Raw genomic sequence first — 25,993 nt, 5'->3', positions numbered from 1 at the left:
TGAGTTGTGATAATGAAAGACCAATGGAGAAAGCACCAGTCATTTTACCAATTTCAAAGATTGAGAACCACTACCACAGTTTTCTGTCTCCCCACAGCCATTTCCCACTTGTTCCCTAAAATGGATTACTTGTTTTAGCAAAAATAATGAATGCAGCCCAGGTAAGAGTTTTTTTGGGGAGAGGCGGATTTGTTGATGACTATCATCCTGCAGTCTTCCCCATCTCATTTGAAACTAGCCTGTCTGTACCTGATCAAAGAGAATTTGGTTTGGCTGTCAAGAGTTTGCTGTTGTTGTTGTTATTGTTGTTGTTGTTGTTGTTGTGTCTTTTTTTTTTTGCTTTGGAATCCTTCTTTTGGGGAACCACCTGACTTTTTGTCCCTGATGTTCAATAACAGACAGTGTTATTTAATCCAGGCTACTTGTGGAGTGCCCGGTAACAACTGTGACCAGTAACATCTTCTGAAGTTGAAAATCCAAAGGTAAAAAATTTCCATCATTATATCACTATCAGAAATAAACAGGTCTCTTCTTTCAAACAACACAAAAATAAGTTTTAAAATTATCAGCATTCCCCCATTTCCATTTTTCACCCCTTTCCAATATCCCTTTTAAATTTAGGTTTCAGCAAGTCCACAATAATGTTCAGTCCTTTCATCAAGTAAACATGCTTCAATTAGGTTCATTCGTTAATCATTCTTTTATTAATTACCTATTCTTTGCCTGACACTGTTTTAGAAAATTTATTACTCTGGATTAAAAGACAGAAACTCAACATTCCCTACCGTCAAGTAGCTTTTATCTACTTGGAGGAAAACTACAGGTACACAGAAAAGCAAATCCAAAGACATTCTTAAAGGAGTTTTTAAGGATGGGAGAAGGAACTAGCAATGGGGAGGACTGAGGGAGACAAACAATGTAACTGAGTTTTAAAGGACACATTTCTCACTGAAAGTAAGCATAGAGAGAAAATAGGGAAGGGTAAAGGACTACCTCCTGACCAACCCCAACATAATGTAACATAGCACTAATATCAGATAACAAAAGTGGGGAAATATGAATGATTATTGATCAAATGAGACTGAAGTGATAACCAGAAAAGGAAGTGAGAAACGGGAAATCAAGAATGGGAGAGGGTCAATGGTCAAATACTAAAGTAACAAAAAATGGTTTCTGAGAAAGGCCATTGGATTTGGAAACTAAAAAAACCAATGATAACCTTGTAAAGAACAGTTACAATTGACAAAGGCAAAAGCCAGTTTGAAATAGATTTTAAAATTAATGGGAGGTAAGAATGCAAGATAAGTATTTCAAGTATTTTTTTTTTTTTTAACCACAGCTTGGGACCATTGTAACAACCCCCAGGATACTGAATGAATTGGGTTGGTGGGTGAGATTTCTGGGCTTCTATCAGGTCCCTGTGAAAAAAGTCCATGAAGTATTGTGACTGAAGAGGTGTCCATGAACCTGGTACAGTTGGACAAAGTCTCATCTTGAACACATATTGCAATGTGATCTTGGGCAGCTTGCTTAGCCAGCCCAGGTGACTTACTAAGGATATGATTTGCATAAAATGGGCTATTTTTGTGGAGAAGTAACTAAAGTGATCAAATGAGAGCTCTGGTTGAAATAAAAATAATCCACTGGAGCCAGCAGCCCCAGATAAGATTATATTTGATGAAAAATGCAGCAGCCTGCCCTTAATACTTAGCTATTGTGCCTACCACTGTACCATCTCCAACAGCCTTCATTTGGGGAAAGCACATCTATTCAGCTTTGAAAGTCCTGCCTAAAGCTGAATTGTCCTGACTAATTAGTGAGCATAAATGCACTTAGTCACAGATGTCACTAACCCCAGACCAGAACATACTTCATATTTCATCTTTCTTTGCTATCTGGTCATCTAGATATTTATCCTACTGCCATGAAGGTCCACCACCTGCCTGCTACTGCTTCCTACTCTCCCTTATACCTCTTACTTTTTGCATTGTGATCCAACTAACATTATCATTTTTTTCCCCTTGGGAGTGCTAAGGCTGATTATTGAGAAAACTAGTCATCCCTGTGATTGCTCAGACCAAAATTCTTTTTTTTCAGACTACCATTTCCCATATGTGTCAAGTCCCTTTATTAGAATGAAAGTTCCCATGCCCAAAGTGCTATAAAACTGTGCCTACCCTTTGATCTAGCAGTGTCTCTATTGGGCTGGTCATAAAAAAGAGAGAAGGATCCACATGTGCAAAAATGTTTGTGGTAGCCCTTTTTGTAGTGGCAAGAAACTGGAAACTGAGTGGCTGCTCATCAGTTGGAGAAGGGGTGAATAAGTTATGGTATATGAGAGCTATGCAATCTAATTGTTCTATAAGAAGGCCTTGAGATACTTACAGGCTATATGAAGTGAATAGAACTAGATGAATGCTATGCACAGCAACAAGATTATGTGATGATCAACTCTGAGGGATCTGTCTCTTTTCAACAATATTTCAAGACAATTTCAATATTCTTGTGATGCCATTTGCACTCATAGAGAGGATTATGGAGACCGAATGTGGATCACAATATAGTATTTTCACCTCCTTTTGATCGTTGTTTGCTTGCTTGTTTTTTATCTCACTTTTTTTTCTTTTTGATCTGATTTTTCTTGTGCAGCATAATAAATGTGGAAATACATTTAGAAAATTTGCTCTTGTTTAACATATACTGGATTACTTGATGTCTAGGGGAGAGAAAAGGAGAAAGGGGAAAAATATGGAACACAAGGATTTTTCAAGGGTGAATGTTGAAAAGTAACTCTGCATGTATTTTGAAAAAGAAAATGCTAAATGATTATAATAATAGCAAAAGAAGAGAAGTTCCTTGAGTGTAGAAATTATCTCACTTTAATATTTATTTCCTCAAAGGAATTATCTCACTTTTATATCTATTTCCTCTAAACTTGATATACTATCTAGCTCATCATAGCTACTTAATGCATGATTTTTATTCATCTTTAATCAAAGTAGCTAGGGGGAAAAAAAGAAAAAAATATATGGATTGATTTTTTTTTTAATTTTGAATTGTGTTTTTAATTAAAACAGCATGACCTCCATAGACCTTGGGTGACATATTTGTATTTAGGAGAGAATCTCTTCAATTATTAAGTCCCAACACCATTATTTTATTTTTTTAATTTTATTTTTAATCTATGTAATAAAACAATCACTTCCATAACACAGTATAATCAATGCACATGAAGTCCAGAGCAGTTCATGATCTGCCTTGGATTGCACAAGACTAATACCTGGTCCGAGCACCAATCAAGCAACAAGCATCTATTAAGTGTCTACTAGAAGGTGGATACAGAAAACGTCAGAATGAAACAGTTCATTCCTTCAAGGATGCTGCATTCTGTTAGGGAAGCCAACATTCACATACACAAGGATATCAGCAGCTGAAATTTTAGAAAGATTGTCATGTAGAACGTGGCCCTCCAGCTAAATGCTAAAAGAACTAGGGGTTCAAAGAGTAGGGAAAAGGTATTCCTTCATGGAGGATAAATCATTTGAAAGTGAAAAGATAGATAATGTACTGTCAAGGAAGAGGAATGATATGGAGGTCAGTTTGACTAAAGCAATGGCTAAGAGAAAGGGAACAACGTGCAGTGGCCCCCAACAAATACTCCCCAGTTGAAAAACATTAATTAAGCACTGAATATGAGCTGATCCCTATGTTAAGTGCTAGTAATTAAAAAAAAGAAGAAGAAAATGCTACCTTTTTCCCTCAAGTCACTTAGTAATCCATCAAAAGAGGGATGACAAAAGATGAAACAATCTATGGTACAGGGTCTGCAAAAAGATAGGCGGTACAATACAGCCCTAGTAGAGTTAGAAAGAAGAAGGCGATTTGGAAGGAGGTTTAAGAAATGACTAACTGTCCATGCCTTTTTATTCTGAAATCCCCATTGTTTATTCCAAGGAAAAGAATGAGATAGTGAGAAAGATCCTACATACTCCAAAATATACACGACTGTACTTTTGGTGGGAGCAATGATTAGGAAAAAGCAGTTGTTCATCAATAGGAAAATCATTCTACATGAATATCATAGAATGTTGTTTTGCCACAAGAAAACAAGCATAATTTTATTTAAAAAATAGAGAAATATGGGGAGACTTAAACGAACTGATGCACAGTGAAGCAAGCAGAACTAGGAAAATAATATGTGTTTAATGATTACAGCAACATAAATAGAAAGTATAAAATAAAATAAACTGAACACCATCTAATTTCAATGGCCGAACTTGTTCTCAGATGTAAGACCGTTTCTTTGTAGAAGTGAAGAATTATGGGTGGGGATCATCAAATATACTTTCTTATTCAGGTGGTTGTTGCCTAATTTTGCTAAAGTGTTCCCTGTTTATCTGTGTCGGTCTCTTGTCTCTCTTATGCTTCTGTCTCTCATCTGTATGTGTATGTGTTCATCCTCCTTAATTTTTGTTTGTTGCAAGAGATTACTCACTTGGAACACAGAAGACATTTGGGGGTGGAGCAGAGTGTGAAATGAAGGTGATATGTTTTATTTTGTTTTTTAAGCAAGCAATAATCTTAAATCTAGAATAATTAAAAGTATTGGTATGTGATTGGAGTTGAAGTTGTGTAAAATATCTAGAGTACACTCAATCAACATGGTCATATGGCTTTCCATTGTTGTTCCATCTCAATCATTAAAACGCAGAGGAGGCAAACAGTGGGAGTGATTCAAGTCTATCTGCAAAGAGAGAGCCAGCAATAGGACAAATGGGCAAAGAGATCAAGGCTTGAAGATAATGCTTAAATTGAATTGGATAATTGTAAGGGTCAGGGTTTTATAGGAAAGAAAGTGAGGTCAGAGCTAGGATAATAGCCTGGGAAACTAGGAAGGGGGAGAGTGATTTGTAGCAGTAGTACAGATTCAGAATTCAGCTAAAAAGGATAAAGCAAGGGAAGGTAGGAGTTCAAAAAAATTGAAGTGAACACTTGAAACAAAAATGTGTTGATTGCCACCCACTGAAAAACAGAAAAAAAACCCAGGATGGATTGATAGAATTATCTGGTAGAAAGGCAATTTTCTTAATGACTTGCTATGATGCGAAGACTAGAGCAGATTTGCCTATTCTACTTCCATAAGACTCCTCCTGACCTTTGGCTCTGATGGGGATGGAAAAGACAAGCTGGATCTGGCTCTGAAATCATGGAGAAAAGATTACTTTATATGTTGCTTGAATGTCATAAACAACAAGACAAAGATGGGGAAGAACCTGAGCCCTGTTCCTGCTCAGGACCGATGAACCCCTTTGAAGCAGTCTTGGTCATTACTTGACCGTTCGTACTGGAAGAGGAAGTGTTGGGTTTCCTCGGTGCCGTGTTTACTATATTGGGAATAAATTTTGGGCAACAGTCATTGTGACCGGGATCTTGACCTGGGTCCCTCCTTAGGCCAGGGACTCTCTCTCTCCTCTGCCTTCCAGAGAATCTTAGAGTGGCGCACTACCAATGTTGGAATGTTAAATTTAGGTAGGAAGGTTAAATTTAGATTAAATTTATTTCAGCTGTTTTCATGGAGTCTCTGTTTGATTGGAAGTTCCTCTAGAGCAGCAACCATCTTTTGATTCTTTTTGTATCCCCACTATTTAGCCTAATGCCTGGCACTTAGTAGGTGCTTACTCAATTTGGGACTGATCAACTTCAATGCTTCAGGTTCTGTGTCAGCCATCAGGATTACAAGGACTAGGATGACGATTCTTTTCTGAAAGGAGTTTTCATTTGGAGGGGGGCTGTAAGACATCCCTCTTTAATTAAATTAATGTAAAGAGAATAAATAGAAATAACTGCAAAGTAGGAAAATGAGAAGGAGCTGAAGTACAGGCTTAATGCCTGGAATCAACAAAATTCATGTAGAAGAGGGTACCATTTTAAAGGAAGATAGAGTTCCCCAAAGCAGAGGTTTGACCACAAACAAGAGCCAGGTCACATCTAAACTGATTTCTGAGTTAATGTTGCATTTTACAGCTGGAATAAATACCAACATCCCTGCTTTCCAGTGAGTGACTTCTAGGCCTTCAGCAACAGATCACAGCCCACCGAGATTCAGGAAGGGTCTTGTCGGGAGGAAAGGGCTCAAATGCCATAATCTTTACTGAGGCAACAGTGGCCCAGAAAATATTCTCATCTTTCCTAATATGGAAAACCCAACTTCATTTCCCCTTATTCCCTTTTCCAACCTTTAAATGAACTCTGCATAGGAGAGCCCATTAAGAAAAAAAGCCAGTTCCAATGGAAATCTGTTCTTTATTTTGAAGTTAAAGGTCAAGGGACTTTTAAAATATATTTTCCCCTTCTTATAGGAAAACTAGAATTTAAATATGAAGGCCCTGCCACAGTCACAGCCTATCAGGCCCCTAACTAGGCATCTGTTCACTCAAGGCCGCAGAGGGCTTCTGCAGAGTCTCTAGCTGTTTACCAACAGGGCTCACCATCAAAGAAGAAGTAAAGTAGTCTGCCATTCTCAAGGATTCTGACTTTGGCACTCTTCTCTCCTTCTTTCAAAACATCTAAAGCACTTGTTTACCTGGAGCTGAAGAAAGGGCATCTCTTGGGTTCCCAAGCGTCCCTTCCCTTCCACGGGTAAATCCCTCCCCTCAAAGCCTCTGGGGTACTATGCATCCAGGGAGGGAGATGCCTATTGGAACACTGAGCTGGAGCACACACATAACAACACAGACCTCCAGGGACTGCCTATTTGGCTGATTTCGTGATCTCAGTCTTCTCTAGGTGCTCATCTCCCCACTTAGAGCACTGGGATCAATGCACACAGAAGCAGGGTTGCTGTGACCAGGCTTACTATCTCCCAGGATTCTTTCCCCAGCTGCCTGATCCTCTTAGAGGAGAGTTATTCAGAACCCAAAGTCACCTATATACCAGAGGACAGTCCAAGGTTTTTTCAATCTAAAACCAACTTTTTGTAAATGAAACACAGAATCTGAAATTGGTGACATCAGGTCGCCTCCTGCAACCAAATGCACGTCTGAATACATGTAGAGACAAAGAACTCACTCACTAATTAGCCACCCCACTTCATTTGGAGAGATTTACAATGTTTCTCCCACTGCCAAGACCAATCTTCTAAATCTACTTCATACACACAACACACCTACTTGCACATGTACAGAAACCCACAATGCACACAATACCAAGAATCAACCAAAAGCCATCTGATTGACATGACACCCTTGGACCACTTGGAGGAAAGGATCCCGTGATCCCTAACTCTTCCCTTCTTTGGAATAAACAAGTGGGCTGTCTTCACATGATCCTTATATGGCTCAGCAAAGCCATTGTCTGTCAGAAACCCCAATGTGTCACCTGCATGCAGGAATGAATGAAGAAAAATAATTTAGTAAGTACTTGCTATGTGCCAGATACTGTGCTCGGCACTAGGGTTACCCAGACAGAGAGAAAATAGTTACTGCCTTCAAGGAGCTTCTATAACAACAAAGGAAAACAGCAGCTGGGGGAGTGGTAGCAAAGGAGATGGGGATGTTTCTTTCCATCTGAAAAGTCATAAGGGTGATGAGCAGAGTCAGAGAGGATGAGATGCCACCCCTGGCTGGATTCCAGGGTCCGCCATGGGAATATGACAAGGAGGGTGCCCAAGCCACAACCTGTCCCTTTTGAGGTGCTTCTGCCTTTTTAAATTGCATAACGCTACACTAACAGCTATGCAGTGCTGGGGGGGGGAAGTGAACATTTCACCAGGATGACTGGCAGACACCCTGTCTGCAATGCCGCTCAACAAATTTCACAGTGCCCACAAATTCAATGGAACTACAAGCAAATAAAGTGGAACTGACTACAATTATTTTCAGAGAAACATCTTTGGAAAGTCAACTATCCAGAAACATCCTACATCCATGGAGATTTGATGGTTATGAAGGAATACAATGAGGACATATCACTAGATGAAAAGGATGTTCCTGAAGTTCTTCTCCTCAAATTCCCCTTGCCCTTTCCCCAAACTCAAAGGCTGTCAGCATTCTGGCAAATTGGTCTTCTAATTTTCTTCAAGAAGATCAACTTCATTAAAACTTCAAAGTTTTAATTCTGTATTATTTGATGGGATTTTTAAGGATAAAAAGAATCGAGGGATCATGGGAGTTGGCTACAAAGACAACATGAACTTATAATAGAAACATAATTTGTAGAATTGAATACACTGTTGTAGAAAAGGGATGATAAAATCCATGCAAAGTGCCAGTTTATCCCTCTGCTGGGGTTCTGAGGAGAAAGAATTCTCAATGATGAATGTCAAACAAAAACATTTAATTTTTCTAATTTTGTGGCTTCAAATCATGAGTCAGATTCCTAAGAGGAGAAAATTTAGGTTCAAATGCCTCGATGTACCTCCCTAGAAAGGAAAACCCATTTGCAAGCTCTATCTTGACTAAGAATTCAAGTCATTTAGAAAACATTTCACAGATCAGATGATGAGCATTCAGTTCCATTACTAGTGTTTTGCTTTTTCAACTCTTCTTTTATGATGTTTTCAATCCTCTATGTCAAAGAGTGTTTGATAGCAAAATATGCCACAGAAAGGTTATCAACCAAAGCAGACTTACCTAGGAAAGCATGAAGGGCACAGAATTCTTTTCAGATAAACAAGATTTGAGTGAAAAGAGTAAATGCTTAAAGAAATGAGAGCATTGAAACTTCACCAAATGGGTTTTAATTTAGGTTCACTTCCTTGACATATTTAAAGTGTGGATCATAAATCACAGCTTTTGGGGTGTTCGAAGAGTTGAGGGCGATCTATCATTTAGATATACATCTTACATCTTATATCATGAAAGAGGGAGGAATTCAAATAAAACATTGATTGTCTCTCTAAATCTATAAGGAAAGAAACACCTAATGATGATTTAAAAAAATGATGGAATTGATTGTGGGTTTTTGGGTAAATATCTCATCACATTGAATCCCCAAATTTCCAATTCTGAAGAGATTTCAAAAATTATCTAGTCTACTATATAATATCTTCCAAATGAATCTTGACCAAATATGCCCAAATGCTCAGTTAATGGGAAAATATAGGTATTACTTAACAGACACACACACACACACACACACACACACACACACACATTCTATCACTTAACTTGGAATGATATTATTTTCCTAGAAAAATCTCCCCTATTAAACAAGTAGGATAGACATGCCATTTAGTAGCTTTCTAGATACTAGCCAGTTTTAGACATTGGGATGCTTATTCAGGTGCTCATTTCTCCACTAGCTTTTATTTATTTTTTTGCTTACCCACTAACAACATAGAAGTTGTAGAGGGGGAAATTTAGTCCTTGTGTCCACAGGACAATATCAATGTACCAATGAGGAAGGTCTTCATTATAGTAGCCAAAGTGTACTCTACTAATTTCCTGGAGATCTGGGCTCACTTTAAATTGAATGTCCTCAATGACATTTCTAAAACAGCTGTTTTATATTCAAACATAGACTCCTGAGATTCAAGGCTTCATGAGATGATGAAATGTCAAATACAAGTGTTTCCCCAAAAAATATTTGTGGCTCAGGAAGTGAGTTGGGGATGTCTCAGCTTTTGTTTCCCAACCCTTCCCCTCAAACATACAAAGCTCAAAACAGCATCCAGGCAGCTACTCTCAAGCACCCTATCTTGCAGTTCATTGTCTCACAATCTAACCGGGTACTTGGAAGGGTACATGACTTGAAAATGAGACTTCCCAAAGCCCAATTGACTGATCCTCTTCAGTGCCCTTTCTTATCCCTGCAAATCAACCAACACTGATCTGAAAACAATATTACTATTATATATTATCAAAAAAAAAAAAAAAAAAAACACAGCCACTTTGAATATAATGTCACAGCCATCAACATTCTCCTGATCTTCTTTTAAAGTTCCACACTTTACCTTTGCTCAGAGAGAATCACATAATTACCAAGATTCATTAACAATTGTATGTTGGTGTTTTATCCACAGATAGATCAAGCAAAAGGGCCAAGGTATCAAGCAAGAAGAGGTGAAATTTCCCTATGCAGTAGATAAGTTCCCCTGTAGTCTCTTAACTACTAGGTGATTTCAGCCTCTCTTGCTTCACGTATACTTGATTCAGAATTCAAATAACAACCTTTCTGTCTAGGAGTCAAAGGACCTAAACCCAAAAGATCTTCACTTTCCTTAATGCTCTGCCATTTGTTACTCAGTTTGTGTATTTTACCCAGAGATGGTTTTATGAATGACAAGTTCGGTGTGAGGCAGAACAGAAAGGGACCTTTTGCCTAACTTCCAGCAGGGGAAGGGAAGATTCTTTCATGGAATCATTTTGACTTTAATATTCTTTTGATTTTTGTAAGTTTTCTCTCCCCTCACTCCCTTTCCACCCCCACCCCAAAATCATTAAAAATCCCTGTCTGGTGCTGTGATCCATGCTGCCAGTCTGGAGATTTGGGCTCACTATAAATAGGTTCTACCCAAGCAACGTGAATCATGGTTGCTGACAGCAAACCAACAGATTCATTAGTTTGCCTTGTAAGTCTTAAGAATAGCACCCCATCGCAAAAATCAGAAAATTTGCCAGTTTACGAACAGATTAAATCTCTGGGTTTATAAATGAAATACATGCTGCACTAGTCCTCCGAATGTCTTAACCAGTTTTCACATCTTTGGGATATCTTACTCTTCCTGGGAAACTTCAACTAGAAAAGTAACCATCAAGAATCTCTCTGAGAATCATTAGATGTTCGTGGAGTCAAATGAGAGGAGAGGAAGACTATGGTCAGATGAAAACACTAACAGGATAAATTCCAAGGTGGCCTGAAATTCATCTTTGGAAGATGTATATGGAAGTAGGAGAAGCAGCCAATGAGAGGATAGCATTTTCCCAGGTTCAGTGCTATTTACTGCGATATTTCTATTTAGTGAAAGGGGGAGTATAGCGAAAGAAGTGTGATTTCTTTATTCATATAATTTAATTGCTGTAGCTACAGGTTAGAAATATAGCCAAGGGAATTTCAGAGCCTTGACATTTTTTCCATGAACACTAGAAGGAAAAAACCCAAATGCGGTGGCAGCCCAGTCAGACAGAGGAGTGGTTTATGTTTGTCTCAATTCCTTAACTATGGCATAGAATTACTCAACGTCTCACCAACCACACAATGGAAAAAAAAAAATCTATGGAACACAGCACCTGTGGAGAATTAGCTTCAGGATTTAGGGAAACCATTGAGACCCTGGGATTATTTTGATTGAGTGATTTACATTATGAAATTTCCAGACCCAGGATCAAGGACACTGTATTTTGACTCTCAGGATTTGGTATCTGATTGTGATTGCCTTTTTATTACCTATATTGGCAATAGCAAGTAACTTCCTTTCCCTGAAACTTAATTTCCTCTTCCAGAATAACAAGGGGTCATTTCAGGTGATCACTAAGTTCTCTTTCAACTATAAAATCTAGTGAGGCTGTTTTCCTACTAACACACACACACACAAAAAAAAAAAATCAAATGATTGCTCTATTTAAATTTAATGTTAGATGCCATGATAAATAAGAAATGCATCTTCCTCTTGTTTTAATTTGAGCACTAATTGAATACTTTAAAATCCCTCAGTTTAAAAGCTTAAAACAAGCTAACTTCTTTAGATTTCCTAAAAAGTGATTTCTCCCTTACAATATTTGTCTCATCCAAGTGTTTTGTTTTGTTTTTTTTTTTACTTCAGCCCACAGAAAATGCAAAAGATAAGCAGAAATGCATATAGTTAAACCAAGCAGTTAACCTTTTTCGGTCCTGTCCTACTTGTTTGTTTTTTGTTCCCCCCACTTTTCTTTGGCCTTTTCTTAGAAGTTCAGGCAGAAGAAATGAATGTTTCTACTCATTCAATCACACTCAAGCAACCAGATGGGTGGGGGAGAGCGGGAATTTTGTTTGTTTTTATTCTCTCAAACCCGAACTCTAGCTCGCCTTGAAAAGGATGCACATCTTCGCCTAAAGTAAACACTGGGGGGCTACTGATTCCAGCTCTTGCTGGAGCATCATATCCCCTCCCCTCCCCTATTCTCCATCACAGAATTTAACACTATTTAAGTTTTTAAAAAGGGAAACCGAGAAACTGGAGACAGCAGAGAATAAGGGAGGCTAAAGCCTCACTTCCCCAGCAGGCCCAGAGTAGGGAACACACGGAGACCGTTGGCCTTCCATCCTCACCTCCGTACGGATTTCAGACCCCGGAATACAAAAGGGGGGAAGGGAGGCTCCAGACGAGCTCCCAGGAAAAAGCAAAGCCCGAGGAAAGATGATTACGGGAGGGGGAAGGACACATAGAACAAAGCTGGGGAGTGTGAGCCATGGAAGATCCCGAGATGAGCTGCCGGGACGTTGGACAGAGCCAGGAGGGGCTGGTCAAGGAGGGCCAGCGTCTGGTGGAGGTTTCGGAAGGGAAACGGGCTGGAAGGTGAGGGAAGGCAGCATCCGGCCCAGGCCTCCGGAGCTGCTTCTCCTAGCTGGTGCCTGCCGAGCCCTAGATGGGATGGCGAGGGAAGGGGCTCGATGGGAGCCCAAGGGGCAAGAAAGAGGAGGTTGCCCGGGGTCGGGAGAGGGAGGGACGCCCGCCGCGGGTCTCGCTGGCTGCCACTGACCTGGTCTCCTTCTCACGGGCCTCTTCCGGCCACTGCAGAAACGCACCTTGCTGAACACCCCGAGGACATGCCTCTCGCACAGGGATCGCCCATCCTTGCTGGGGCTCGAGCGGCGCTTGGAGGCCGACACCCGATCGCTGTTAGATTCCCTAGCCTGGCGCTTCTGGCGGATCAGCGAGCTGGCGATGGCCGCGGCCATCGCGGCTCAGCCGTCGGGGCCCTTCCTCCAGCCCCCGGGGGCTACCGGGGCGGGAGAGGAAGGAGATTCCGGCCGCCTTCCCTTCTAATGCAATCTCGTTTAGGTCTTTCTACCCCTCTCCTTCTAATCCGAGGCAGGGCAGTCAGGACCCCGAAGGTGCCTCGATTGAGCAAAGGGGAGGCAGTGATTTGGAAGCTCTGTGTCGGCCGCCGGAGACAAAACGGGGCTCCCGGCAGCCGACTAAGTCAGTCTGGATCCGTGGGCAATTAGGGGGACCACGAAGGTTTGTTGGTGGAGACAAAACGAATGTAAATCCGAATGTAAACTTCCAGGAGCGCTGCTGCAGAAAGTGAAAGAACGGCGATTCTTTCTGCGAGCCGGGGTCACCCGGAGCTCCGGTTATTCCCCAAAGCGCCCCCCACGCCGGCCCCGGAACCCGTAGGGCTCCGCTTTCGAAGGGAGGCTGGGCAAGGGGCTTGGCCGGGCTTGCCTGGAGTCCGGCCGGCTCTGGAGGGTCCGCTCACTGAAGTGCTGTCCCAAATGAGAAGGCGGCTCCGGGCCCGGGTCCCCAAAGCCCTGCCCTGGGGGTTCTGGCTGCACCCAGAGCCCCGAGCAGAGGCGGGGGGAGTGAGAGCTCGATAGAAAAAAGTGTGTACAAAGCGGTGGGCGCGGGGCGGGCGGCCGTGCCCCCTGCAACAGCAACGATCAAAATAAAAGGCTAAAAAGTGACTCAAAGCTAAGGGCCTGTCGAAAAGAAGCCGCCAAATTCGGGGATGGGAAGGAACCCGGCAACCACTTAAGTCCCCGCGGGCGGGCTCTGCCAGCCCGAAGGAGCCATGCCCCCCAGGTCAGCCGGCGCTGCCGACATCGCCCACCACTCCCCGGGCCTCGGGTGCTTGTGTGCACGGGGGGGAGCAGGGCCGTGTGGGGTTTGTTCCAAACGGCCCCGGCGGCCGTGGGTCTGGAAGCCAAAGGCTACCTAGGAAGGGAGGGGGGACCCCGAAGCGGGGCAGATGGACTGGCCTCTAGGAGCAGGTGGCGCTCCCCCAGTTTTGGTGTCGCTGGGGCAGCTGTTACCAGCTGTGGGGCTAGCTCCAGGAGCGCCAGAAGCTGTGGGAACCTCGATTCACCACGAGCGGTGCAGACAAGGGAAGGAGGGAGAAAGGGAGGGAGGGAGAGAAGGAGGGAGGGAGGGAAGGAGAAAAGCAGGGGAGGGACCTTGGGGAGGGAGATCCCCGGGAGCCTAGCGCCCCCGGGAACCGCCCGCCCGCCCCCACGGCGAGGGCACGGGGCGGGGAGGAGGGGATTGAGAGCCCAGTCTGCAGGAGGGAAATCCCTTGCTCCTTCTGGAATAGACCCGCACGGTGGGAGTACCTTCGGCAACCGAGCGTCTGGAAGGGCTCGGCGGGGGGGACCCCTGATCCCCAGCCCCCGCGGAGAAGCTCTGCCTCGGATTGGAGGGGGAGTCCTTGGGGTGCTGAGCGCGGCCCAGCCCCTCCCAGGGCCACTTTAGCGGGGCTTCCCTGCCATGGGCCGGTCCGGAAGAAGGAGGGCCCCGGCTCTGGAGCGTCCGAGGGTTCAAGGCATCGCCCCGAGGGCCCAGCTCCGTTCCCCAGCCGCCGCGCCTAGCCCCTGGCCCCGGGCTCAGAGCGGCGGCCCCGGCTTGCACCCGGAGTCCTGTCGGCCCGAAGGGACAGCGGTCAATTAGATCCGAGACGCAGGCGGCCGCGGACGCTCAGACAGTTCTGCGGCCCCCATCCCGGCCCTGGGCGGAAGGCGGCACGCGGCCGAAGCAGCAGGAGCAGGAGGGGGCGGCTGGAGAGGACGCGCCGGGCACCGGCAGGCTGCGGCCACACATCATCCTGCCCTTCGGCGGCTGCTGGCCTGGGCGCCGCAGTTCCCCGAGCGCCCCGGGCCACATCGTCGGCCCGCCCTCCGGGCCCTGCGCCCCAGGCCGGAGGGGAGCCGAGCCCCCGGACACGGCTGAGAGAGGGCTCCCCGAAAGGCGCAGGCTGCCCCGGTGCTAGCCGGCCCCGCCGCCCGCCGGCGTCCCGAGCCCGCCCCGCAGCAGCTGGGTGCCGGTGCGGCTCAGCGCCAGGGGCATTCCCGCGTCTGACAGAGAGGAAGCTCCGGGGGACCCATGGGGGTCAAGTTCACGGTTGAGCCCAGCTCACGGGGGGCTGAGGACGAGCACTGAGGCAGAACCCAGGAAGGCTGGCCCGTCCGCCCCACACACCGCGGGCTGCCCGCTGCAGATCGGGCTCCGGCTCCGGCTCCGGCGGACGGGGGTTCCAGGCTGGCGTTCCCTTGGGTTGGGGCTCGCTTTGGTCTGGAAGAGGAAACTCCAGGCGGAGAAGGCTGGCAAATGGGGGCAAAGGACTGGGGCGGGGGGAGGGGGGGGAGAGAAAGGGAAAGCCTTCCGAACTTCTTCCTTGCAGCTCGAGAGAAAGAAAAGGGGGACAGGGGGAGGGCGTTCAAATCCAGCTGTCAGGAGCGGCTGGCCACGGAGCGAGCGTGGGCTGCTGTGCCCATTTTCTTCCTGGGCGCCGACTGATGGCACTGGGCTTCCTCCCCCCTCCCCCAGCCCCAGCGGCTGCCTGTGTTTCCCTCCTTGTCGCCTCCCTCCCTTCTCTTTCTGTGTCTTCTGTCTCTCCTCTTCTCTCTACGCAATCCTACGTGATTGAGGTTTGGATGAGAAATTCTCAGAGGCAGAGCTAGGGAACTGCAGTTCGAGTGTGCTGTCCCCTCCTTTACCCAACTGGGGAGAAAACATCCCCTGCCCAAGACCTGGCGAGGAGCAAAGGGGCCCTGGGCGGCCCCAGAAGGGACGGGAGGCTGGGCTCAGGAGAGAGGGAGAGCAGTCTGCCCAACCGCAGAATCAGACACCTACTGTGCGCAAAACATTGACCAGATTAGAAGGTGGGGCTACAAGAGCAGTAGCAAAGGAGAGAGAGAGAGAAACAGTCAGGAACGGGGCAAATTCAGCTCGGGTAACACTTTCCCTATTTGGGAAGGAATTGGACATTAAGGGATGACCAGGGGAGTTGCTTTCAGACCACCTGCTGGGTTGGCTCCCTACTGGGCTAATCTCCAAACAGGTAAGTGAAGTCAATGAGTTAGAGCCTCCCTAAATGTAATTCAGATCCCTGATCTCTCCTTGAACCTACAGGTTACCAGAGGTAAGCATGGTGTAGTGGGAAGGACAATGACAAGGAGCCAGGAAGGCTGCTGTTCAAATCCCTCCTAAACTAGGGACCAGATGTGTGATCCCGGCAAGACCCTTTATTAATTCAGGGCCCCATTCTTTCACTGTAAAAGACGTAGATTGGATTGGATCACCTCCAAAGTGTTTTCTAGCTTTATATAAAGCAAAGATTCAGGGTATCTGGGCAGGGTTTAAAGGATTAGTGACCCCCAAGGTCATTTGTGACAAAACTTGACACTTGCAGGAAAATAAACGACAAGAAAATTAACCAATTTAAAGGGCACTGTTCAACATGAGAGGATGTTCTCTTTGTTCTTCTCTGTTTAAATTACATCTGAAGCACTTTGTGTCATTCTGGGTACCACAATTTGGGGAGGAGGTGGAGGAGACGGGATGCTCAGGGAAGAGTGATAAAATGGTTTAGACAAGTTCAAACAAATCTAGGCGTTTAGCCTGGAGAAAGGAGAGAATACCAAAATGCTGGGTCAAGGATGAAGAGATTATGAAAAAGAAATAGGTTCTACCTTCTGCTGTTGACCTCAGGAGGTGGAGCTGGGAGGAATGGGTAGAAATTGTAAAGAATTCAGTCCAGACTTGAAACCCAGGGCTGAAGGGGAGAAAAAAGCCATCTTTATAACTAGAGTTGGACATCAGTGGAATGATGCTGAGGGTGGTCAGCAAGAGGGAGTCCAAACTCAGTTGCCAAACTGTCTGGAGGAGTGCTCGGAAGACAAAACACAAAGGCAAGTGGTGCGTTCAGTCCTGGGCGTTACATAGGAAGGCCTTGAACAAGCTCAAAGACACACTCAGAAGGCTGAGCAGATCTGAGCTTGTCATAGGAGGATCAGTGAAATGAAATGGGAATGCTTTGCCTTGAGGAGACCTGGGGGGAGGAAGGAAGGAGGTAGATGATCTGTCTTCAGGCATTTAGAGGCTGATGTGGAAGGATGGATTACGTGGTTTTTGCTTAGACCCAATGGAGAGAACTAGAATTAAGATTGGAAGAGAGCGAGAGAGGAAAATTTCAGCTCATTATAATACAGCACAGCTTCCTAAAATTGAGAACTGTAAAAAAGTAAAATGGGATGGCTTAGGAAGTGCTGAGCGCCTCCCTGCTAGAGGTCTTCTAGGGGAGGCTAGATGTACATGAAGACAATAATATCCTGGGGCTACAGGTTGGGGGAGGGAAAATATGGAATTATAGATTTAGATCTGCAAAGGTGATTGAAGACAATCAAGGTCTTTACCCTAAATTTACAGAAGAGGGAACTGAGGTTTCGAGAGATTAATTGACTTGCTCAGGATCACATAGCTAATGAGTCAGGATTTGAACTCATGTTTATTTACCTCCAAACCTAATCTTTCTTCTACTGTACCCATTTATCTACTTGAAGAAATGCAACCGAATCTGAGATGTTAGGAATACATACATACATATATGCATGCACACACACACGCACACACACACACACACACACACACACAATAGTATCTTTGAAAACATTGAAAAGATAATTGGAATATAAAACTGAATTCAACTATAATCATGCAGTAAATATCGATTAAGCACCTATAGCACATAATGCAATGAGCTAGACACTGGGCAAGTTGCTTAACCCTCTTTGCCTCGGTTTCCTCATAAGTAAAATGAACAGGAGAAGAAAGTGGCAAATGACTCCAGGCTCTTTGTCAAGAAAACATCAACTGGGATCACAAAGAGTCACGCATGACTTGAAATGATCAAACAAGAGATAAGAAATTCTAGGTGGGGAATGAAACAATATTTAAACACCAGCAAATAAAACCCCTACCCTCAGAAAATTGTCATTGTAGTGGAGTCCACCAGAAACTATGCCGATGCAAGAGTGTGCCTGGGGAAAAGGATGGATCTGCCTAGAAGGAAAGCAGAGAGAGATCCGCATGTGAGGCAGCTTGGGTTAGGAACTGTCAAGTCAACATGAACCAGATGAATCTTAGGCTGGCAGTTGGGGTAAGAGAATTACTGAATTTGTTTGACAGCTGTTTAGAAGGGGATCACATAAAGAACTGGCATCTGTGATGGGAGATTCAGTGCATTCCAGGGTAAACAAGGAGGAGAAAACCCCAGATTTTATTGACCACATTCTTGCACCAGCTTGATTTGGTTGAATGGGAATAAATGGAATGGTCCACAGTGTTCTGACAATAGTTTTTGTTAAAATATATTTTGCCAAAAATGAAACACAATGCATCTCAGTGCATATGAGTGGGGGTTATAAACCAACTGGTGGCACCATATGGCTGTTATCAATTAAAGACTTGTCCAAATTCAGCAAAGAAAGTTATTTTACTTGGCTAATAGAATTCATCCCTGAGTTTTGAGTAACACAAGAACAGACTCGTTAGCTGAGGACCCTCTGTCTTTGACAAAGCAAAACCTTCTCTTCCAATTCACAGCTGGCCAACTGAGCAGAAAGCCTAGGCAGCTTTGATGGGAAAACTGAAATGTAAACAGTAACAAAGGATATCTGGAAGGAAGAAACTAAAGAACACAGTATGATCAAACCTACCATCAACTATCCACCCTTCAATGTAGTGTTACTGGGCCAAATGGAGACAAAACGATTCACTTTCTCCCAGAAATCTAGGTACTAATCTCTGGATACTGAGAAGTGTTGAGACTCCTTTCCTCTTGACCATTATTCTTTAAGTCGGATCAATTTTTCTCTAGCCCTGTAATTGGGTTACCTCTGTCTTATGGAATCAAATTAATTTCATGCAGCATTTGCTTTTGCATTTTTCATAGCCAAGTTTTTTTTTTCAATTTTATGTTGACTTTGAATTACTATTAACCAATGGAGTGTATCTCAAGGTTTAAGATGGGGGGGGGAATTAGATTAAAGAAAAAACTGCTATTTGAACAGATATTGAAACTCTCTTCTGCATTTTGACAAGCCCAGAGCCAGTTGGGGATGTAAAACAGATAGATAGATAGATAGATAGATAGATAGATAGATAGATACATATAGATGCATACATATACATAAATGCTTCTTCTACAGGTAACCAGAATCCCTCACTTCTACTAACTGAAAAGTAATATTTTCTCCAACTCAAAAACCCTATTCAAAAGATGAATAGTTTCTTGTATGCTATCAGATTTGCTTTTTCATTTAAGAATTGCGGGAGCTATAGATTTTTCAGAGTGATTTTCTATTGTTAATTATCCCTCTGGATTATTTATCCTAGCTTCAGTCTGAAGTGAGGAAGATGAGTCAGGAACATATACTCTTCACTCCTTGTAGTCTAGATGTTCATGAGTTCATCAGAGATCAACTAGCTCTAGATAGCTAAGGGACAGTGGCTAGGAGTAGGCATGGAATCAGGGAAACTTTAGTTCAAATCAGATCTTGAACATTCCCTAGCACTATGACCTGGGCAGATCATTTAAATACAGTCTCAATTTCCTCACCTGTAAAATAGAAATCATGATGGCACCTCCATCCTAGAGTCAGGAGTATCAAATGAGATAAAACTTGCAAAGCACTTAGCATGGTGTCAGATACAAAGTAGGGGCCAAATGAATGTGTTTCCTTATTTCTTCTTTCCTTCTGAAAGGCAGAATACTTTTTACAATATCCCCCAAAAGGATCAAGCAATGTCCTGAAGTTCTCCAGGGCTAGGTGGTTTATTAGTTCAGAAAGAAGCCCATTGGGACAATTCTAATTATTCAAAAACGATCCTTTATATTGTTGGTGAGTTGTTTCATTATATCCAAGTCTTCACAGTCTCATTGCCAAGAGGATATTTCTTGACAAAAATACTGGAGTGGTTTGCCATTTACTCTTCAAGCTCATTTTACAGACGAGGAAACTGAGTCAAACAGGGTAAAGGGACTTGGCCAGAATCATGCATGCTAATATCTGAGATCAGATTTAAACTAAGGAATATGAGTCTTCTTGACTATGTTTGATGCTCTATTCACTATGCCATCTAGCTACCCTGACCCCTTATACTGTGCAAAAAATAGTTTTTTTCTGACAGTTTCCTAAACAGAGGAACAAAGAAAATAAGTCTAATGCCACGTCCATTTTATAGTACTTCAAATTCTTACCAATAGTGAATGATAATGTTCCACCAAGTTTTGCAAGGAACATTCATGATCCCTCCAACAATTACCTGTTATTGAATCAATCATCAAGTTATTCCTTTTCTCTGAATGCCAATAATGTAGAGATGCAGAGAGTGATAGCCTGGGTTCAAATCAGGCATTAAATATTTTTTAAATAAGAAAAACTAATTTTCTGTCCTAAAAAAATAATGGGAGAGGCTAAACCTATATGATTTTCAAAGTCCCTTCTGATTCCACTTAACTGGCATTTTCTGCCAAAATACAAATTTTCCAAGTATTCTGTACTCGTAAGTATATACATGATACGTACATGATGAAGTAATTTATCAGATTAAGTGACAAATTTACATAGGACAGCACACTAAGCTCTCTTCCCATCTAGATCATTCCCATGGATAGTCAAAATAAACCCCAAATAGGAATAGAGTGATTTTGGCTTCTCTGTTATTTGTTGTTATTGCCTCATTCCTACTGAGTATTAGCTGTTTACCTTCTATAATCTTCACCTTGCCCACAACCCAAGTGAAAAAGCAATTTTGTTGACCTCACATACACCACAAGTAAAAACTCATTCTAGGATTTTATCTTTGTGACATCTAGAAACAGACATAGTGTCTGGAACTGGAACCAATTGTGACATTCATCTTTTGTGCTTTTTCACTGTTAGTGTGGTCTTGAATTTGGACTCAAACCAACTTGAGTTCAAATCTCACCTCAGATACTCAGTTAATGAGCAAAGTCACCTAAAGTCTCCCAACCTCAATTTTCTCATTTGAAAAAAGAAGAGAATTTAACTATAAGACTTACCTCTCATGGACTGTTTGGAGAATCAAATGAGAGAATATGTATAAGGCATTTTTGTCAACTTTAAAATACTGTATAAATATCAGGTACAAGTTTTATTAATAAATTTCACTGCCTCTATTTTAAATATCATCAGTAGAGATAACCTACCATTGTATTCATAAGTGAAACATGAAGTTAGTTAACTTCTCAGTAAGTTAGTCAAACCCAGCAAAGCAATATGCTATTCTTATTTATTTATTGGGAATTGGGGGAGTTGTTCAAAACATTTGATCAATTAAACAGAAATTATTATTTCCTAGAATACTTTGGCGAAGTCCTTTGCTTATCCCTACCCATTATTGCTTATGATGCTTTATACTAATCAGTGTACATATGTTCCATGGTATCCCTTAATAAATGATAAACTTATCAAGGGAAAAAGTATCATATTTGTGTTTGTTTCCCCTCCATATAGCACAATGCTTGAGATATTGCACATGCTTCTCTATTGAATTGAACTGGATTTTCAAGTCATCTTGTTCAGAAAAATGGGAACTTATATAAACATAAACCACCTCCTTTTGTTCAAGATTGATATGAGGACATGGAAGAATCTATGATAGATAAAAAGCAGTTTGAATTACTCAAGACAAAGGCTAGATCATAACTTAAATGATTATGATTATGCTGCCTAATTTTCAACCTTTTGATATCATTGATGAGGCACAGTTATTACCCTCATTTGTATAATGGAGCACCAAACATTGAGAAGTCAATTGGCTTCCTTCAAGTCATAGAGTCAATGGCAAAACCAAAATTAAAGTGTCTCTCAATTTCCAAATACTATTGTTAAACTAAAAGGTAAATTGTCATTTAAAAAAAATTAGGATTCAATCTTTAAGTATAATACAGAATATGATAATTAAAGTATGACCCAAAAATAAGATTATGATATGGAAAAGAAAATATATATATATTGATTCAAAGTAGGTAGATTCTTACTACAAAATATAAAACTTCTGGAACAAATGTGAGTGGCATTTATTTGACTTATCATTTACTAGTTAGGATAGTGACAATTGTACTAACTTGAAGGATTAACCCTAAGAAATGTAAAGAAATTTTTAATTATTATAGCTGCTTGTTGCCTACTTGTAGCACACATGCACGTATAGGTCTATATTGGAACAGGTAAAATTAATAGTTCATCTCTCTTTAGGAAAAATATAATGGGTAAACTGTGTCAAGGTCTTAATCCAGTAGAACATTCCACAGAAGGTGCCATTGTAGGGACAAAGCTGGTCTTGAAATGAAAAAGACTTGAATTTTGCCTCAGATACAACCTCTGTGAGTCTAAGTAAGTCTCTCATCGGGAATTTTCTCATTTATAAAATAATAAATTTCACTGCCTTAGAGTTTGGATGAAAATTATATGAGATTATATGTTTTTATAGAGAGCTTTGAAAACTTAAATTTGTTATATAAAAGATAATAGTAACTATTAGCATCACATTCAAATTAGGGTGCAAAAATACAAAGGAAAAGGATATAGATGAATGAATATAGTAGCTCATCTTGTTCTATTTTTTTTTTTTTGGAAAGGAGATTCTAGAGGAGAAATAATAAAGAAATATTCATCTTCCCCAGGTATAGAGATAAAAGGCTGCTTGACATTCTTCTGGAGAAAGTTAAAACCAAGAGACACAAGAGATGGAGCTAGTAACAAAACTGGAAGAACAGACAGTAATCATCATAGAACAAATCCCCCCCTTCTATAAATAAGAAGTTTCTCTCATCTCTCTCCCCCTCTTCTTAGCCTTCCCCCAGTTTGGAACTTCCTCCATGACTTCTTTTAAAAATTACCTTGCATGGTGTTTGGCAGTATTTTAGGGAGCTTTCCTTTCAGAGAGGCACTACGGTATAATGGAGAGAGAGATGGCCTTTTTGTCAAGAAGCACTTGATTTCAAGCCTCATCTGACTGATTTGTGTGATTCTGGACAAGTCACTACACCTCTCATTCTCCCAGCTTTCTGTAACTAAGTGATGGAGCCTGTACTGTTCAACTGTGGTAGAAAACTTTCTTCAACAAGATTTCTCTGACATCAAATAACAGTTATAACAGCTCTATCTAAAGAGATAGATCAGACAGACATAATATATTTGTTACATCTATTCATTATATTATCTCTAAGTTCCTTGAAGACCAGAGCTTTCATTTTTATTTTAGTTTTGACAATGTCTAGAACTTTGTAGATACAAAATAAATGCCCATATGAAGGATCATTTAAACAGACACAGAATAGAAAGGATATTTCTCTAATAGAGGCATTCAGTATACCATCTCTATTTTTCCATATTTTCAGTATGCCACCACTTTGCCCAGTATAAATCAGCTCTGTAACTTCTGGTCTTAGAAAGTTTCCTGAACTTGTAAAGGTTAAGTGACTAGTATAAGGTCACACAGACAAGCTAGATCAAGGGCATGACTTGAACCCAACTCTTCAAGGCCCTGAAGCCAACTTTCTCTCTGTTCGATACCCAATCTCTCTGAAAGCAAAGCTCCCTGCTTCACTACACCTATAATACACAAAGATAATTGAAACTGATTCTTGCCTTTGATGAACTTTAGCTTTCACAAAAATTATCCAAGTTGTACAAAAAGAAAGAAATGTGCAAAACAGATCAAAAGAGAGAGAAATGCAAGCTTCCTCTTTTTTAAAAAATAAACTGAGTCTTAGAGACCTATAGGCTCACATGTCCAATTCACATAATTGAACCAAACAGAGCTTCTAATTACAAATTTAAAGCTATTTAGAACCGTAGGATGTTAGAGCTGGTAAAGTTCTTAGAGATCTTCTCATTTATTTCTCCAGAACTGTTTTCTAGACAGATGTCTGGACCAAAGTCAATCAGGTTCAATCAGGTTCTATCTGACAGAGATGAGATTTGAATCCAGATTCTCTGACCCACTGAAACCGAAACTTTTCTATTGTGTTTGTTGTCAAGGATATTTTTTTTTTCTTTTGCGCATGTGGGAAAAAATTTTCTATAGATCAGTCCCCAGGTCATTTAATGATACCTTTTGTTTTTTCCATTGGAGAAAGTAATAGTGGCACAGATCACACACCCTTGTGTCCTCTGCTCAGTCTGAATTTCCCAGGGTCCTGCTCAGAGGTCTGTATTCCTTCTGGACCACCACACACATTGAGGGAAAGTAGGAGAATGACATAAGAAGAAGGTAGTAATAAGAAGAGTGGTAAAAAGAAATGTGTAACCTTTCTCTCCAAGCCAGAAACACGAACCTCTATGGGTGACTGGAGTGAACTTGAAGTAGCTTGACAAGTTTATTCTTTGTGTCCCATTATTATCATCTTGGACAATTATTTTCAATTCCCCTTAGGCTAGGTTTTCTTATTGTTATTCCTAATTTAACTTTGGATTTTCTCAGAAAGGGCCTTAATCTAAATGTCTGCTTCAGAAAACCTATATCAAATGAAGAATATATGATGAACATCAATAAACATCTCAGCCTTTTGTAAGTATCCTTTATATCATCAGGTATGATGACATATTCCAAACTCCCACCTGTATTCGGGGAAGTTGATGGTAATGGCAACATGTAAATCATTGAAGTGATGCATATAAAATAATTTCATGAAAATAAATATACAAATGTACCTGCAGCATGGCAAAGGTTACTACTCCTTTACAATGACTTTCACCTAAGAATCTCTAAATGAGTTGAATTTAAATTTATGAAACAACACTACTTTAAAAGCTAGAACAAACAGCTTTAATAAAACTATAGAATTTCATCTCAAACCCATTTGTTCCAGAAATAAGGAAGTAATTAGGTGATAGGTGGTTCTAATGAGTCCAGTTTTAAGCTTTCATGTGAAATGTGGACATCACATGGAACTCACACTTAATTCTTATATGCAGAGTACTTTGACCCTGCAGATGGGGGGACTTTTCAATTCTATTCTGAAAAAATTCTAGTGCAGCCATTTGACCCAAGAGGAAAGCATTTATAGTACTGAAACTTATGAGTACAACTAATAGTTAAGAAATGTTGCAACTTTGGGGGGAACTATAAAAAAGAGAAAGGAAAATCAATTTCCAAACATATTTTGTGAAAAATTTGGGGGGAACAGAGGTGGAAAAGAGACAAACTCTTTTAAAATGAGGAACTTATTTTAACGGCTTTCAAAAAATGATTGACTCACTTTAAGGCTACGATATCCCACACCCTTGCTTAATTTTGCCTTGCTCAAAGAACAATCTTCCAGTCTGCAACAAATCTAAATCAATCTACCGTAATCCTGGATCCTGATTCCAGTAATTCTGAAAAATCTTGGAGGAAAATATGCTATTACAGAAAGATAGCAGTGCTTATGCTGGCACATGATAATTCATATTATGAATGTTACCTGAATGTTTCTAGGAAAGTAAAGAAGATAGATATAAGAAGTGAGAGCTGGAATTGACATTATACGATCACTAAAATGGAATTCAACTCAGCAAGATCATGGTCATATTTGAACAAAATAGACTTCTTTAAAAATTTGCATGTATATGTATATATACGATATCTAGAGTCATGGATGATCATCGTTATCAACACCATTAGCATCATTCTTCTGACCAATTGTCATCATTGATGACATTTTCATAGTACTTTAAGATTTCCAAAATAGTTCATGTACCTTGTCTAATTTGATTTCATCAGTATCTATCATTACAGAATATGAGGAAAACATTGACACTGAATAATCAAATTGTTCTTTGTTGCAAAGAATAAAACCATTGGTTTATCCCAGTGAGTTTTCAGCCTCTTGATAAGTCACTTGTGATTCCATAGGATTCAGTTCTTAATAATCCAGTTTTTGTTTTGGTAATTTTGGTAAATATGGTCCATATTTATACATCAACATAGTTTACCTTTCTCTAAAGTTCTGTTTGTACTGAAGATATCACTTTCCTTCTAGTTACTCAGAGTTATCTTTGACCTATC

The 25,993-nt window shown here is 41.5% G+C and overlaps 1 protein-coding gene across 4 annotated transcripts in view; it reads right to left on the bottom strand.

Annotated features, from left to right (window-relative positions):
* FGF12 (fibroblast growth factor 12) overlaps nt 1–25,993 on the bottom strand; it is a 524,631-nt gene that overhangs the window by 200,500 nt on the left and 298,138 nt on the right. Inside the window, exon 1 of one of the 4 annotated variants that reach the window (XM_051991633.1) lies at nt 12,678–16,397. The exons of the other annotated variants lie outside the window; for them this stretch is intronic. Within the exon in view, the coding sequence (XP_051847593.1) occupies nt 12,678–12,876 (199 nt within the window). The 5' untranslated portion in view covers nt 12,877–16,397. Of the gene's footprint in view, nt 1–12,677; nt 16,398–25,993 lie in introns of those variants that run through there. 4 annotated transcript variants of the gene reach the window in all.

This window comes from Antechinus flavipes, chromosome 3 (genome assembly GCF_016432865.1).
Source record: "Antechinus flavipes isolate AdamAnt ecotype Samford, QLD, Australia chromosome 3, AdamAnt_v2, whole genome shotgun sequence".
NCBI lineage: Eukaryota > Metazoa > Chordata > Mammalia > Dasyuromorphia > Dasyuridae > Antechinus > Antechinus flavipes.
This window is presented reverse-complemented; position numbering and strand designations above follow the sequence as displayed.